The sequence below is a fragment of the Chinchilla lanigera genome, unplaced genomic scaffold (assembly GCF_000276665.1).
Source record: "Chinchilla lanigera isolate Chin_1 unplaced genomic scaffold, ChiLan1.0 scaffold00047, whole genome shotgun sequence".
In the NCBI taxonomy this organism is placed as follows: domain Eukaryota; kingdom Metazoa; phylum Chordata; class Mammalia; order Rodentia; family Chinchillidae; genus Chinchilla; species Chinchilla lanigera.
Window position 1 is genome coordinate 11,535,681 of NW_004955448.1, and position 16,421 is coordinate 11,552,101.

Consider the following 16,421-nt stretch of genomic DNA (forward strand, 5'->3'; position numbering starts at 1 on the left):
GCAAGGCTTTTCATTGTAGAAATCCTGAATTAACCAACATTTCATGTTTGCACTTCTTATCACAGGAGTTTTCAGTTAAGTAGGCCTAAGAATAGGCTTACAAACGGAACTATAATAACTTACTTGTTAATTATTGAAACTATTGCCCCTGCTCTTGATAACAACCTTTATATATTCTTTTTTTAATTTTTTATTTTATTACTACATTTTAGATATACATAAACTGGGTGTGGTGGTGCATGCCTGTAATCCCAGCACTCTGGAGGCTGAGGCAGGAGGACCACTGCGAGTTTGAGACCAGCCTAGGCTACATAATAAGTTCAAGGCCAGCCTGAACTGTGTAGTAAGACCCTGTCTCCAAAAAAAAAAAGATACACAAATGTTATATGAAATAACATTCATCATAGGGAGTTTACACCTGTACATGATACATCTTGCTGCTGCTTTTTTTCCCACTCCCCTCTCCTCCCGTCAAACCCTCTTCTTCTCTTTATTTACAAAGCTTTGTTTGCATTTTTTCCTTCTATTATTTTTTCTTATCCCTTTTTTCCTTTGTCCCTCTCCCCTCCCTGTTCCCTTTCTCATTTGAACATTTTCTTCCAAATTCCCAATATCCATTGTGCATGTTGCTTCTTATTTACACTTTCGGTTTCTCAAACTAGAGAAGCCACGCAGTATTTGAACATGTGTGATGTGTTTCACTTACAAGTATGGTTTCAAGCTGCATCCATTTAGCTAGAAATGTCTCAAGTTTATCCTTCTTTATGGCAGAGTAGTACTCCACTGTATAAAAAAAATCTTCTTTATCCATTTATCAGCTGATGGGCATCTAGGCTGTTTCCAGGGTTTAGCTATTACAAACTGTACCAAGAACTCAAAAAAATCAGACCCTCCCCTAGATTTAGAATCTCATCCAAAAATAGGCATCTAAAATAAATATGCACTTCTCAGATGAAGAGGTAGAAACAGAAAATAAATATTTGAAAAAATATTCACCACTGGTCATTCGAGAGGTGCAAATTAAAACAGCACTGAGATTCCATCTCACTTCAGAAAGAATGACTGTTATCAAAAAATCAACAAATAACAAATGCTGGCGGGCTGTGGGGAAAAAGGAACCTTCTCCACTGCCGGGGGGAGTGTCAACTGGTGCAGCCACTGTGGAGATCAGTGTGGAGACTCCTCAGAACACTAGGTCTAGATGTCCAGCTATTCCCTTTCTTGGTGTCTTCCCAAAAGAATTAAAAACATCGTGCCACAGCAATATATAGGCCTTACTTTGGTTTAAGAACCAGTCTTTTTGTTGTTTCATAAAGATTAAAGAGCTATTTCGATGCAGTCTTATTATTGCATGGAGCCTTCTTAATGAGGAGGGAAATGTTAATGACAAATTAATGAATAACAAGTAAAGAAGCTATCAGTTTGAGACAAGAGGTGAATTCATTGTACATGTCAGCAGATACTTCCTGTTGACAATGACATACCGTGAGAAAGGAGAGAAGGAGGAAAAGGAGAGCTCTAATAGGTCAGATAGCTCAACCAACTCTGCTTGCTTTTATCACGTCTCATTTCAAAAGGGACTGAGGGGCCAGGGATACAGCTCAGCGGCCCAGGCGCCTGCCTGACAAGCGCAAGGTCCTGAGTTTGATTCTCGGTACCAAAAAAAAATAATAGACTGAGGAGCGCTTGTCTTTTATGTCTTGTGTGGGCTCCAGACAAGCAGATCAGCCTCTCTCTTTCAGACTCTGACCGCCTCCACCCCCCACCTCTAGCTGCCTGGACCCAGTCTCTGGCCTCACTCTGGGTTTTTCTGCGTCAGGTTCCGGCCCGCCCCGTCACATCTGGAGCCGACCTGTTCCTGGCCGCCAGACTTCACTGCAGACGGTACAGGCCGGCTCTGCCTCCCCTGACCCTGCAACCCAGTCACAGCGCCAGTCACAGCGCCGCCCTCTCCCCCCACCGGTACTCTTCCAGCCGAGACTTCTCAGGAGCTCACACCGGAGGAGCAGGAAATAAGGACCGGCTGTCTGGGGCCTCAGACTGACTCTGATTCTCTCCTAATCCTTGTAAATCTCATGCTTTGAAATGAAGAGTAGCAGAAGCAGAGTTAGGAAAATGGCCATTTCACCCTAGGCTATTTCGGTGACACTCAGACGTGCTGGAGGTGACTGACTGTCAGCCTTGCTCAGTGCTGCTGAATTGAGCAGATTTTCCCAGAGCAGCTCGGGTAAAATTCTCACTCAGCAGGTGCAGCTTTAATGACGGAAAAGCCGAGGAACCGCGGCGAGCGGCCGAGCCCCAGCGCGCTGCTGACCGCCCACACCGCCTCTCTTCTCTTTCAGGGACAACGTGTTTGATTGCTCTGCTGTCGGACAAAGACCTCACGGTGGCCAACGTGGGCGACTCACGAGGGGTCCTGTGTGACAAAGACGGAAACGCCATCCCCTTGTCTCACGATCACAAGCCTTACCAACTGAAAGAAAGAAAGCGCATCAAGAGGGCCGGTGAGTGTGGCGCCTCTGCCATCCCGTGCGGGGGGCCGGGCACCTGCTGGGAAGAGCATAAACGTTGTTACCCAGCGGTCGGTTGCTCGTTAGAGGGGCTGCTGCTGAAGTAGCTGTGGCGTGGCTTTGTACCGTTCCCTATGAGGTAAATGGCCACGGGATCTGCCCCTTTCTGTGGCCAGAGACTGCAAAGGCCAAAGGCGTTCGGGGACGAATAAGATCTTCGGGCCCCAGCTGCCTGTGCATTTCACCTCTTGCTGCCCCGTTTCCTCCAGCCGCGTCAGACTACGCACTTCCCTGGGAACCCCTGCTGGATGCCTCTGTGCCTTGCGGGCACCTGCCCCACTGTTCAGGGGAGACAGTTCCTCGTCCCTGAGGACTCCACGGCAGGGTGTCCTCTCGGGGCCCTCCTGTGTCACGCCACGGTAAAACCTCCCCCGTCTGGGTGGCCCGTCTGTCTTTCCCAGCCGCCCTTGCGGTCTCCTGGGTCAGCTGTCACAGTGTGGGCGCAAAGCTCTCGTACCTGTCTTGCCTTCCTGCCCGTGAGCTCTTTGAAGGCAAGAGCTTGGTGCTGTTCATCTCCACGCTGGTAGCACCTACCTCAGCGACTGACATAGGTAAATATTTCATGACAAGGGACAGCAGGCGCTTATCCGTGCATCATTGTGTGCCTCCCCTCCCCCAAGAAATCTCTCAGGAATTCCTTTTTTATTTTTTATTTTTGTAGTTTTTTGAGATAGAGTCTCACTATGTAGTTGAGGCTGGCCTTGAACTCACGGCAACTCTCCTGCCTTAGCCTCCTGAGTGCTGACATTACAGGCCTGCACCGCCGCACCGGGCACGCTCATGAAATTTGCATTCTGATATTGGCACAGGGCTGGGAGTGGATAGACACTAACTAAAAACAGCGAGTAAGGTAGTGTATTACAGGGTGATCACCGCCGTGGAGGGACGTAAAGCAGGGAGGAGATGGGGTGTCAGGAGCTGCAGCTTTGAGCTGGGCGGTCCATCTAGGCTTCACGGAGATAATGTGTGACCACAGACTGCAAGAAGGAGTATCGGTTCATTACTGTATTTTCATAATCAGATTTGGGAGAGTCCTTTATCTGTGTGGAAGGGAAGAATTCCTTCATCCCTGAGGCTGACGGTCTCATGAGCAGCTACAGAGGAAGCGAGTCCGCGCCCACACACACTGGTCTCCGACCAGCATGGGCCCCTGTCTGCAGTAGTCTGCGGATCGCCTCTCCAGCTCTGCAGGTCGGCTTCCTACCCGTGAGCAAATTAAGTGAACCTGACGAACGCCTGACTTTTCACAGGAGGGAGCTGCACTACTGGAGCCAAAAAGTACTGGATTTTATTATGACTCCTTGCTGCAGGGACTGCTTGAGATGCAGAACAATTCTGGTTGGAAGCTTTGGTCAGGTGTTCTGCTGATGAGATGGACCAAATAATTATTTCGCAGCATCTCTCGAGCCTCGATAAGCTCCGGGCGACATGAGTGAAGTCCTCTGACTTCTCTTTTATGACGGCACTGTCTGCTCGTAAGGGTCTGCTGTGCGTCTGGGTTTGAGATGAACGTAAGCACAGGCAGCAGTGTGTACCTGGTACAGCTGGGAGTGCCCTCATCACATCCGGCGTACGCGTGGAGGGTCACGGCCGTTTCACTGTCTCCTGCTGTCATGCCACCACCCTCCGCCCCACCTGTGGTGATTCTTTGGGAAACCGTCTGCAAGGCAGCTCACCTCATGTGCTTTGATCTCTTCTGTAACTTGGTCAAGGGTAGACGGGGCAAGTATAGCAGGGCTTAGGGAGCAGCGGTTAGGGTTACTATTTTTATGTGTATTCCCTGAGCCCAGCCTTTGCGTCAGGGCGTTTCGCTCCCTCTCGCCTTGCGTGACGATACGCCCCAGCCAGTCGGGGCCAGCGCTGTGCGTGTCGGTCTCGCTGTCTCCACTCCTTGCGCTCTTTGTCAGCCATTGTTCGTTTGTGCTCGCGCTGTGCCAGGGCCGGCCTAGCGCTTTCTGTACTTCTTCCCGTTAACTATCGTATGAGGATGAGAATGTCATCCTCAGGTCACGGCCGACAGTCTGGAGCCTCAGGGAAGCGTGTGTACACGGACCCACAGCCAGTGGGAGGTGAGACCAGAGTCAAACCCAGAGCTGTTCGGTTCCCGAGCCCAGACTCCTGCGCACTGGGCTGCACTTGCTCGAAACCCTGCGCATCACGCCAAGCCCAGCTCTCACGTCTGTGCCTTCCCGAGCGCCAGGCCCAGAAACCACCCCTCTGTCCCCACTCTGTAGCACTTCGAAAGCGCGAGGCTCCCCTGAAAGAACAGCGCCTTGTGCTTATCGCACTAGCGCACGCGATTTATCTCTGCTGTTTACCTCTTCAGAGAAGGCTTTGTATCTTGTATAGCTTCATATTCTGCAAGTTGCCTCCCACAGAGGAAAGATTTATATTTAGTATCAGACAAATGCGCGAATGAACAGGATTGTAAGTCCTTTAAAAACAACTGTGTTCGTAACGGTGCACTGTGATTTCCGTGGAATAAGCCCTTTATTTCCCATAACAACATGGTGCGGTAGACACTGTCCCCATGTTGCAGCAAGGAGGACTGAGGCCCAGAGAGAAAATATCTCATTCATAGTCGCAGAGCCAGACCTGAGACACAAATAAGACCTGGCAATCTGACCTGAGCTTTTTTTGCGGGGGGCGGGTAGTTGTTTTTATTGTTTTGTTTTATTTTGTTTTGTTTTGTTTGAGATAGTCTCACTGTGTAGTACAGGCTGGCCTTAAACTCACTTATGTAGCCCGGGCTGGCCTCAAACTCACAGGGATCCTCCTGCCTCAGCCTCCTGAGTGCTGGGATTACAGGCAAGCACCACCATGCTTGGTGTGATAGTGTACCCTGAGCTTTTAATGAGTGTACTAAAATGTATTTTCCCTCAATCCCAGTCCAAGTTGAGGCTCTGTTAGATCTGTATAGACACATCACAGGGTAACCTCAGGCTAAATGGTAATTCCAGCGATGTCTCTGGTGCCTTCTGCATTACTTGCACTCTGCTCCTCACCCTAGTGCTCTCCGCTGTCAGTTGCTCAGCTGCCGTGGCACTGTCAGAGCTGATGCCCTCTCCTTACGTGTACCCTCCCCTTGATGTTCTTACTGAGACAGTTGTGAAGCGGTGCCAAGGAGGAAGGCATGAGGCTCTGCTGGTGGGGTAGCAGCTCCCAAGCCACGCAGCAGGACGCTGCTTGGTCCCGGCAGCGACAGCGGAGGGGCGTGCCTGCAGCCTGGCTCACCCGGAGTGGGTCAGCCTTTTGTGCATGCGCTAATGGGCTCCTTCTGTCTTTCCAGGTGGCTTCATCAGTTTCAATGGCTCGTGGAGGGTCCAGGGGATCCTGGCCATGTCTCGATCCCTGGGGGACTATCCGCTGAAAAATCTCAACGTGGTCATCCCAGACCCAGATATCCTGACCTTTGACCTGGACAAGCTGCAGCCCGAGTTCATGATTTTGGCGTCAGATGGCCTGTGGGATGCTTTCAGCAATGAAGAAGCCGTTCGGTTTATCAAGGAGCGGTTGGATGAACCTCACTTTGGGGCCAAGAGCATAGTTTTACAGTCCTTCTACAGAGGTTGCCCTGATAACATTACAGTCATGGTGGTGAAGTTCAGGAATAGCAGCAAAACGGAAGAGCAGTGAGCCCGTCGGGGCCTCGGCTGCTTAGACTGAAGGACTTCCGGCACACTGCTCCCGTCATCGCAGCGCAAGGTGTGGGACTTGTAATTAGGATCATCACCCCGACACAGCCCCCTGCCTGGTGGTGTTAGGTCTGTGCTCACGACGAGCAGAGGGTGCCCCCGGCCAATGTAGTTGCGAGACTGGAAAGTGTTTCCGTTGTGTTTTCCCAGCTCTTTCACCCAAGTCCAGAATATATAAATAGGTAGTTCTAGATCCCCACACGAGGTGCATGTTAGATGTGCCATGGATTCTCCTTTTTTAAGATTCTTTTTCAGACCCCGCGCAGCTTCTCCAGGCCCCGACCTTCGGGCCACTCCTCCGTGGTGGGCAAGGCAGGCCGCCTACAAGAGACAGACCGCCGTGTCCCTTGTGAGTCAGGGGCGAGGCAGCAGCAGCCCTGCTGAGGGGCGGAGCGGTGCTGGAGTGCTTCGTCCTCCTGCCCGGAGCAGACTGGGAACGCTTTGTCCTTCGTGCGCCGCGCCTGGAGCCTGAGGGAGGCGGGGAGAGGAGGTCGGAGAGCTGCCGCACCGCAGAAGTAACGCTCCCCCTCGGTCCCTGTGTTAGGCAGTAACTCGTGTCCCACCTTTGTGTGTTCCTTCCCGGCCGGCATGACTTCACCCCGTGCTGACACCTTCCTGTGTGCGGTAGGCAGCTGTTCACTTCAACAGACGCTGCAGCTTACCTCGTGTCTTACCAAGAAACCGTACTGGGGGGAACAAAGCAGCGGATCACAATGCCAATCCCTCCGTCTTTAAGGGTAGGAGGAGGAAAACTGGTGCATGTTTCCCACTGCCCCTTGGAAAGTGGGCTGTTCGCCCTGGAAGGGAAAGGAGTGAGCTGGTGAGATGACGACCCTGCTGGGAGCGCCAGCTCCTTCCCTGCGGCTTCCCCCTCCCAAGCTTAGGAGCTTTCAGATGTCTTTCGAGCAGCTTTGGAAGCAGCAGCGCCTTGGAAATGCAGTGTGTACCTTGAAACCGGTGTGGCTCCCCGCCATCAGAGTTCAGGGTTCGGTGGTGAGCTGCGGCAACCGGTTCCCACCAGCAGAGAGCCCGTGGCCTCTGTACTTGGTAAGGAACCTCTGCCCACGCCGAGAAGCCTTCCCCAGGCCGGGGCAAACTGCTCCGCATGGCCTGAGAGGGACCCCGAGGGGTGACTTGTGTAAAGTGGTAGCAAAGGTGGCTGGGAATTCAGACAAGACCCCACATTTCTCAGTGGGCTGGAGCTGTTCTAGAGCCTGGCTGTCTTACTGCCCTTCCTTTCCTACCATCAAAATTACCTTTTTTTCCTGGCCTCAGTATTTTATATATTAATTTATAGAAAATTCTGGGCCATCTTTTTTGTCTGCCTGAGGCAACTCAAACAACCACACAAAATTTTTGTTGTATTCCTACCCCGGGATGGTTTTGTGCTGACCGGGCCCTCGTCCTTGTGCGCTCTGGAAGGCCTGCACACCGGCCACCTCCAGCCCAGCGTCCCAGACCTCTGCCTCTTCACTGCAGGGCTTCCCAAAGCTGCGCCCGGGGCGGACTCGGGAGATTGAAGGGTTTAACCCGCGCTGCTAAGGACGACAGTCTGTCTCGATTCTTCCAAGAACTTACCTCCCTTCAATGGCAGTGAGAATTAATAATGGTTTCCCAAGAGATTTGCTTTCTTTTGTATACTATATTTTCCAGCGTTAGAATTAGAATCTTGGTTATTGATTTTTTAGCCCTGAAATGTTTTAGTACCCATTTCGGGTACACAAACATTTGGAGGTTTGTACTGCACTTGCGGACGGGAAGGGGACTGTGGGACACAGTGCCAGCTGTGGTCAGTAGTCGTGACGACAGTCAGGCCAGGTGCGGAGTGCATTGGAGACTTAGGATATTCTGATTCTGGCGTCCCCGCTGCCCCCCTTCTCATTGTCCTGCATTTTCTGCCCACAGTCAACTTTCCTTTTTTTATTTTCACTTAACACAAAAAGCATAATAATAAAGGAAAGATGTGCTTTAATTCCACAGTCATTTTTAATGTCTAAAATAAAAATAATAAAGTTTTGGTGAAGTTGAAAAAAGAAAAGCTACCAAATTAGGAAATTAGTGTTTATTTGCCAAGCAAAATTTCTAAACATAGTGCTGACTGCACAAGTTACATAACTTTGCGAGTGAGGTCCATAAGGCATCTTGTAAGTTTTAGTTTGTAGAATTAATTTATTTGTAATTTTACTCAAACAGTGTATATCTTACACTTTTTCCTCTAATACGACTTGTAGACTTTTTAAAGATAGACGTTCTAAGCAAAATATTAGCAGCTTGATGAATAGTTCCATATCAAATCAGAGCACTCTGATCCCTTCCCGGTGCTCTGCAGCCGTCCCGCTCGCCCTTCCCCGGCTGCCGGGCTGGGCTGCCCTGTGGGACGCTGGCGGAGAAGCTGATTTTTCAGAGGTTTGCGCGTGAAGCTTCCCTGAACAGCACTGCCACAGCTTTGGAAGTGTCGCCCGAGGCTGCCCAGACTCCCAGCTGGTCTGAGTTCGAATTGCCAATAGTGCAATGGTGCCAAATTTTGGGATGGTTCTGCAGTCTTAGGAAGGAAGCTGGGGATGACTACCTGCTTACAAGCCCCAGCACGACGCCAAGCCCGGATCCCCGAGACGCACTGCTCTGCGGCTGCTCCCCTGGCAACGTGTACTCTTGAAATGGGATGGGGTAGGGCGGGGCGGGGGCCCGGGGGCAAGATTTTTCAATTCACTGTATTTGTAGTTCTTTAATGATAGGAATAAACTATACTTATCTAGAATGTTTCAAAACTAGATCCCAAGACCTGCATTTTTTATGTGACCAGCTTGCCTGAGACGTTAACTGGTCTTTGTCCTAATGCACGTCGGTGTGCGTATGTGCTCGTTATTAGACCCCAGTGGCCACGTTCTCTCTTGCTGTGGACTGAAGGCACTGGCCTCTTGAATCTTGTGTATGTCAAGAGTATCACACAGAGATTGATATATTAGAGCAGCGTATACAGCTGTATAATTTAAAACATGCCTTATTCCGTGCAAGTGGAATGACTCTGATATTTTGCGCAAACGACAAACAGGACTGCATGACAGTGATGGCCTCATCGTTTCAGTCCTATCGAAGGCGGTTCTAGGGACAGGTTACACTGCTGGGTTGGATCAGTAGGCTATTTGGGAGCTCATGAAGGATCTACAAAGGGAATGATAACTTTGTCCTTTGCCAGGCATACCTTTCTTTTCCTGATTTTTTTCTTCTTGAATTGTTGGCCGATTTAATTCTCTGGAAACTATGTCAATAGGACATTTACATTCAAAAAAGGGCAACATTTCACTGTACATTTGAATGTGTAAGAATATATAATTTATATAAAATTTAGTTTTCAGTAATTTCAGAAATTTTTTTCCTCCTGTTGACCTACCATTAGACTGATCTTCCCTTAATAGTCTACCCACATTGCCTTAGCGTGCCACACCAGCACTCCTGATCCAGCTCCGGAAACGTGACAGGACACAAATCATCACCCCGACTTCGGAGCTAGTCTGCTGCACACTGCAGGAGTAGGAGCATCCCGTTCCGCGAAGTGTGTTCCACAGAACACGAGTTCCAAGGGTTCTCTTCCCCAAAAGCAGGGTTTCAGGGTCAGAGATCTTTGGAAACGTACTCTGAGAAAGTGTATAAGCTCACTGAAATCCCTGTTCACATACCCTTCGGAGGAGAGGCGAACACCATGTGAGGTGTTAGCTCAGTGCTTTCCACATCAGTCTGACCACCGAAGTTTTTGCGTGGCACCTGATTACATTCTGAGGAACTCCTGTTTCCACGTAACTCGCTTTGGAAGCCTCTGGGCTACTGAAATAGTTTTGTTTTCTCATCCACCATGACTCTTAGAAGTAGCAGTACAGTTCGCGTCTTAGAAGCGCTAGTCTTTTCACCTAAGCAGATGACTTGTAACAGAAGCAGTGTTAAAAACATAGAATTTAATATGACTACCGGTGGCCTCACATTGGCAACAAAAGTCCAACAACTGTACTTGAAACTGTGTAGAGATACCGTCTCCCTCCACGCACGTGAATGAGAACTAGCCAGGCAGTTCTCACATTCGTTGCAGAAGCTTTCAGTTTCCCTTTAAATTCTATCCTTGCTTCCCAGATGCTATCAAAATATTTGTTTCATCACAATGTGATAATAAAAACGAGAGGAAATAATAAAACAGGAAAAATACACATTTAGTTTTCATTCACTTTTGAAATTTTAACTAGATTCTTTTAAGTTATCTGTTGTATAATAATAGAAATGTAAACTATTTATTCCTTCCTCCATTCTCTCCATATCTAGTGAAGTAATCTGAAATCAGCTAGGGTTCCCGTGTCCTAAAACTCCAGCCCAGTGTCATCCTGCCTTTCACATTTGTGTCTGTAGTTAAGTCTGGCAAGTTACTGCTTGCCTAAAGTGTAAGGCTTGACTGTGATAGCTTCCTGACAGCCCCTGTCCGCCTGAGCAGTTTGTTTGGGAAGCTATGACGGGTAACCCCCAAATAACGGATGAAAAATTACGGTGGAGTGAAGTTGAGGTAAAGACGTTAATGTAAAGTTATGTTCATATATTTGGGAATATGCCCACCTTCTGGACATTATCTAAAACACTAAAAACTAAAAATAAAGGTGCAGACTGCAGAGAGAAGGGACAGGCGGTACTGTGAGGCTTTCATTTGACCTATGTTTCAAAGTATGTTCGTAATATGTAAAATTTCTGCTGATTCTCAGTAATACTGCTTTGTCTCGTGTTTGTTCTTCTCACCGCTGTTAAACTAGGAGTTAATTACGATCATTTTTATGTGTGTAGTAATGACTACAGCATCACATGTACAATCATTTTAATAAATCCAAGTTAAATACTTTCAGGATGACATGTAGTAACTTCATTTTGACAAACCCACATAGGTATTTCCACGGTTCAGAGCTGCTCCGGAAAGGGAGCATGAAGCACAGAAATGGATTACACTTGGAGATGCAGTTCCACCACTTCTAGGAGGCCTGTAGTCTGCATTAACCACAGAATAAACCCTTTCTGACACTTGCCAAATCCAAATTAATTTTGAAAACCTCCGGGGACCAGCACCGCTCGGTCTGGGCACAAGCAGATTACTCTGCAGGCTCTGGTGGCCGGGAGGGCTTGTGGGGGATGTGGAGGGAGAAGGAGCCCTGCCCGGGTTACCGCCGGCCGTGCTAGCGAGGGCGGCTTCGGCCACACCTTCCCTCATCCTCTGCGGTCATAAGACAGTTCACAAATGTGACTATGCAGAAGCAAAGGTAAAAGTCAAGAAGTTGGGGGTACAGGTAGATATAGGATAAGCAGACATGAAAATATGAAAGTTCCTTATCAGAAGTGTGGATTACTAGAGTTTTACCACATATAGGCTGTATTTATAGTGAATTTTGAAACCTGCACATAGGTCAGTAGAAGGCAAGTGTTACCACTCAAGAAATTAGCCAGTACTCTAAAAAGAAGTCTGTTTTTTAAATAGTGAAAGGGGGTAAAATTATAGTCCTACTCCACTTTTTTCCCAAAGAGGAAAGATAAATGGTCTCTCTCTTTTTTTTTTTTTTTTTTGGTACCAGGAATCGAACTCAGGACCTTGTGCTTGCCAGGCAGGCGCTTGTGCCACTGAGCTATATCCCCGGCTAATCTTCTCTTTGTTGCTATCTTAAACACCTTTTCTGTTCTATGTTCCATTCACTTTCCAAATGTGGTTTTGCCCTGTGTCTTTAGAATTTTTGCATTTTCAAAGAGGAAATCCCCCCTTTTTTAGAATTTTAAAATATACTAAAATAAACCAAGTGGTTATTTTCTCATTTTAGAATGCCCAATAAAACTGAAATCTTATCACCTTAGTCACAGGTACAACTAAAAGCCTTTAAATATCTTGGTAATTTTCAGATCCCAATGTAAATAACAGCAAGTACCCAATTTATAACAGACAACTTTATGAAAATGAACTGCAGGGTAATTTAATATTCTTGTTTCATATAATGCAAAGAGACGTGTTGTTCATTTTTTTGGTTGTTGTTCATTTTTGAAAAATGAGTACTGTAGAAGGGATTACTAAACATCTCCAACCCAAGAGAATGATGCCTCTCATATAAATTTTAAATTCTCATCATTTTAATGGACACAGTGAAAGAATCCTGCCACACAGGGAAAATCTAGCATCTTGGGACATTATTTAGACTCCAAAGCTACAATTAAACAGGCTTTGTGTGTTTATCATTTTGACTGTCCTTTTATCTCAGGCGTATGTATATTCAGAAAGTGGAATAATAAATACAACAGTGGAAATGCCCATAACTTGTGCTTCTATTCTAAAAAGCAGTGTTTGCCCTTTAATTTATCTCAAACAAGTCTTTGCATTGAAACGTTCACACCTCCCACACTGTCTTTCAGCTTAGTGTTCAATTACTGAAGTAAATAATTTTGATTTATTGCACTTACACAGGTCATAGAGGTGAGATGTATTTTAATAACAACCCAACATTCCCCTGAACAGCCAGGAAAAAGAAAACAAAAACCAAAAGAGAAATGTTAGTGAGTCTACAAGAATGATTATTCTGACAAATCCAGAAAGTAGTCATTAAAGAGTTAATTCCAAAAGATCCCAGTGTGAACTCTGTTCCTATGCATAATTCCTATAAGCAAAATGTATGAGGGCTTTTTTTTAAATAAGCCTCACTGCCCTCATAGCAGCTTAGCTACTTTATAAGCAGATTTCATTGGGAAAGTCACCCTTTTTTTCCCACGAGCAAGTCTTTCCTTCGTTTTCTTCCTGAGCACCTACCAGGTGCCAGGCAGGGCCTGAGTGAATGTTTCCAGAAGTGGGCAGCTTGGTGCCATCTCGGCCCTTCTGGGGCTTAGTGTCCAGTGGGGACCTGACCAACAGGATAACACTTGGCATTGGCTGAATGGAATGAAAATTAGCGTCTTTCGTGATTTTCTCCAGTTGGCTTAGATCTGTAAGGCTAGGACAGGATAGAATAATTCCGAGATTGGGACTATCTTGCTCACACCCAAGCGAACTGCCTCAGCTAAGTACTCAGGGTTACTAGGTCACCTGCTTCCCCAAGGATGGAGGAGGGAGTTAAGACGTAGAGCCCTCGAGGGCAGAACTGCTCCGGTGGAGAGACAGTTTAACCTGTGTGTGATAAAGTCCGATAATCCAGATTTCTGATGACCTATTTCATATTTTACACCTGGGTATCCCACGCCAACCCCTAACCAGTGCCTTGTCCATTAGTTCTACCTTTCTTTTTGCGTGAACACATTTTACATTATGAATTGTCTGATTAAAGTAGAAGTCCTTTGAGATCATGCGTGATATCACATTTTGTTTTTAATTTTGCTCCAATCTCACGCCCCAAAAGAGAACTCAGAATATTTAAAATCAATATTTCTGAGTACATAAATTAACACATTTATTATAGTGAAATTTAATATACTTCTGGAGTACAGTTACTTTCTTAACCTCAAACAAAAATAGAAGACTAACTGCCAGATGTCTTAAAAACATAAATTTAGTGCCCATTGCTACTTTACACGTTGCAAGGTCTAGGTATGGAATTTAAATTTTGTATTTTGAACAAGAATAGCAACAAAACAAAATGGAACAAGAGAACAGTAACATATATTTTCTGAATGGGAAAAAAACCTAAATATTGGACTTCTATTTTTAACTACCAGACCCTTGAATTCTTTCTAAATTCCATGCCTGTCTTACCATCTTCCCTACAGCGTTACAAGACTACTGAATTAGAATAATTCTTTCCCTACACATAATAGAGAGTGAATGCTAAGAAACTGAGAATATCTTATGATTGGAAGTTGGCCTTTTGTTGTTTTGATTTTGATCATGAGAATTTTTAAAAGGAAATTTAAGACAAATCAATTTCTTATTTGGTAAGATTAAAACCACAGGTGGAGCCCAATTATTAAGGAAAAGAGACATGGGTGGGGAGAGAGTAGGAAAAGGAGGAGGGAACAATATACCCTTATTGAGAAGTGTTTTTCATGAGTGGTAGCATATCTCAAAAATCCTGATCTTTTACACTACTGAATCTGGAAAGTGACTTTCTTTGTATAAGCTTCTATTTCTACCCATTTCAACAGCATGAAGTTATTCCATCACCATTTCTTTCTACTTCAGAAATCACAAGGGATTGTTTACAAAAAGTATCAGGATCCCTAATCTATTAGCAGTAGATTTTTTTAGGAATCTCCAGGTTGTGTTTATGAAGTCACAGGTCTAAATCACAGGTCACAAAAACTACTCAAATCGATCAGATTTCCTGGTAAATAGCTCTGAAAACTGTCCCTGAGTGGTACAAGGAAACTCGACCAGACCCCTTTGGGTTTGGTGCTCTTCGAAGGTTTTTAGTCCTGCTGTTCTGTATGTGTCTCTGAGAGACACCGAAGCAAAGTGAGGGCCCTGCTGAGCTCAGATACGGCCGTGCACGATCACTGCAGACGCGCGGGCTGTCCTCCGGTCCCTCTGGCGTGTGCTGGGGTACAGTTAGCATTGTGGAGACTGACGTGTTCTACAGTCACGAAATCTGTGTTGTCTACAAAATTAACAGCTAAAAGTTCATCCTTGATGACAAGACTAAAACAAAAATAAATATATTGTAGTTACTAAACTTGTGAGCCTGCTGTTATTCTTTTCTTTTGATTAAACTCATTTTCCATTCTAGTGTCTGTTCTGGAAATTTATGCTTTTGAGCTGGCATAACTGTTTGGTGGGGGTTCTGCACGGAAAGGAGAACGCCAGTTCATGGGCAGAGGGCAGGACCAGAACACAACAGAAGTAAGGGAGAGGGGCGCTAACGCACCGCTGCTTCGTTAGGAACAAGAACGCCCAGCCCTGATTCAGGACGAGACGCAAACAAATGTATCCAATAAAAAGTGTTTACTGTTAACATAACTTCGGCCCGGCTTTGAAATCAGTATTAGATAATAAGAGTTATACGAGCTATATAGTGCATGACACTTCACGACTACTCGGAAATGAGTATCATCCCCAAAGGTTTTCACAAGGTGTGGGAAGGAACATTGTAGAATTGAGAGAGGCTAAAATAGATATATTTATGTGTATACATGTGCACACATGTAATCCTATTTTGAGGCATTCCAAAGAAAATGCAGACAGGCCCGACTCTCGATGAACAAGAAAGTCAGTCACCAGCTTGCTGAATTTGGAGTTGGGTGTAGCTACAGAAAAGGGAGAAGACCTGTGTAAGGGGGAGAGAGCATAACGGGACAAGTCCTTACCTTCCACCCAATATCTATGTGACTCTAAAACTGCTGTAGAAAAGAAAATCTATTTAAAAAAAAAAAAAAAGGTAATACCGAAAGTTCCGTTTTTATAGCTCCTCACCCTGAGAATGCCCAGATGTACTTCGGCTTCTCAATTGTTTGTGATGAGCTGTGACCGGCAGTGTCCCCTGGACGCACGGCCTGTTCGGCCCTGGGGTCTCGGGCGAGGGGGCATCTCCGAGGCGCGGGCCACCCGGTGCTACCATGGCAACGTGTGCCGACTAGATACAGAGTGGCGGATGGGAACTCTCAGAAGGGGACATTTCTAACAGAGGAGGTGGTTTGGCAGACAAAGCTCTACCTGCTTTCAAATTAAGGGTAAAAAATATAAACGAATAGACAAACTCATTTGTGCATGAATGAATGACATTTCCACACGCGCTTTTAAGGTGCGCTTTGTTGTGTAAGATGCACTGAAGGCGAGAAGAGCGCAGTGCAGACGTTCTCGGAGGCACGCACGGAAGTCCAGCGATGAGGTGGAATTGCTCTCCTCCTCCTGCTGTTCATGGAGCGGGAAGAGAGTCATCATTTAACCTTTGCGCCAAATTAACCTTTAAATAATTAAAGGTCTTCAACTATTCCTGTCCTCAAACTGCACTTTAAATTAATGGATTTCCGCCATCCTGAGGCGGAGGAGAGCCGCAAGGCCGGTCCGGGGCACCAGCCGCTCTGTCGGGACGCCAGCCCGCCAGCTTCCCGGTGACGAGGCGGGCGCAGCGTGTGTGTCGCTGTCGGCCGAGACGTCCTCCAGGAGGCCGCGGGCCCCGCCTCTCTCCGGGCCCCGGGCGGGAGGCTTGGGGCTCGCGCGGCGCTTCGTTCGCCC

The 16,421-nt window shown here is 46.8% G+C and overlaps 1 protein-coding gene across 1 annotated transcript in view; it reads left to right on the forward strand.

The window, feature by feature from the left end:
* The window catches only part of Ppm1l (protein phosphatase, Mg2+/Mn2+ dependent, 1L), a gene marked incomplete in the record, with an annotated part of 282,271 nt that extends 269,693 nt beyond the window's left edge, over nt 1–12,578 (forward strand). The window contains 2 exon segments of the mRNA XM_005393125.2: nt 2,343–2,504; nt 5,860–12,578. Coding sequence (XP_005393182.1) covers nt 2,343–2,504; nt 5,860–6,206 — 509 coding nt within the window.
* Between the last annotated feature and the right edge of the window lie 3,843 nt (nt 12,579–16,421).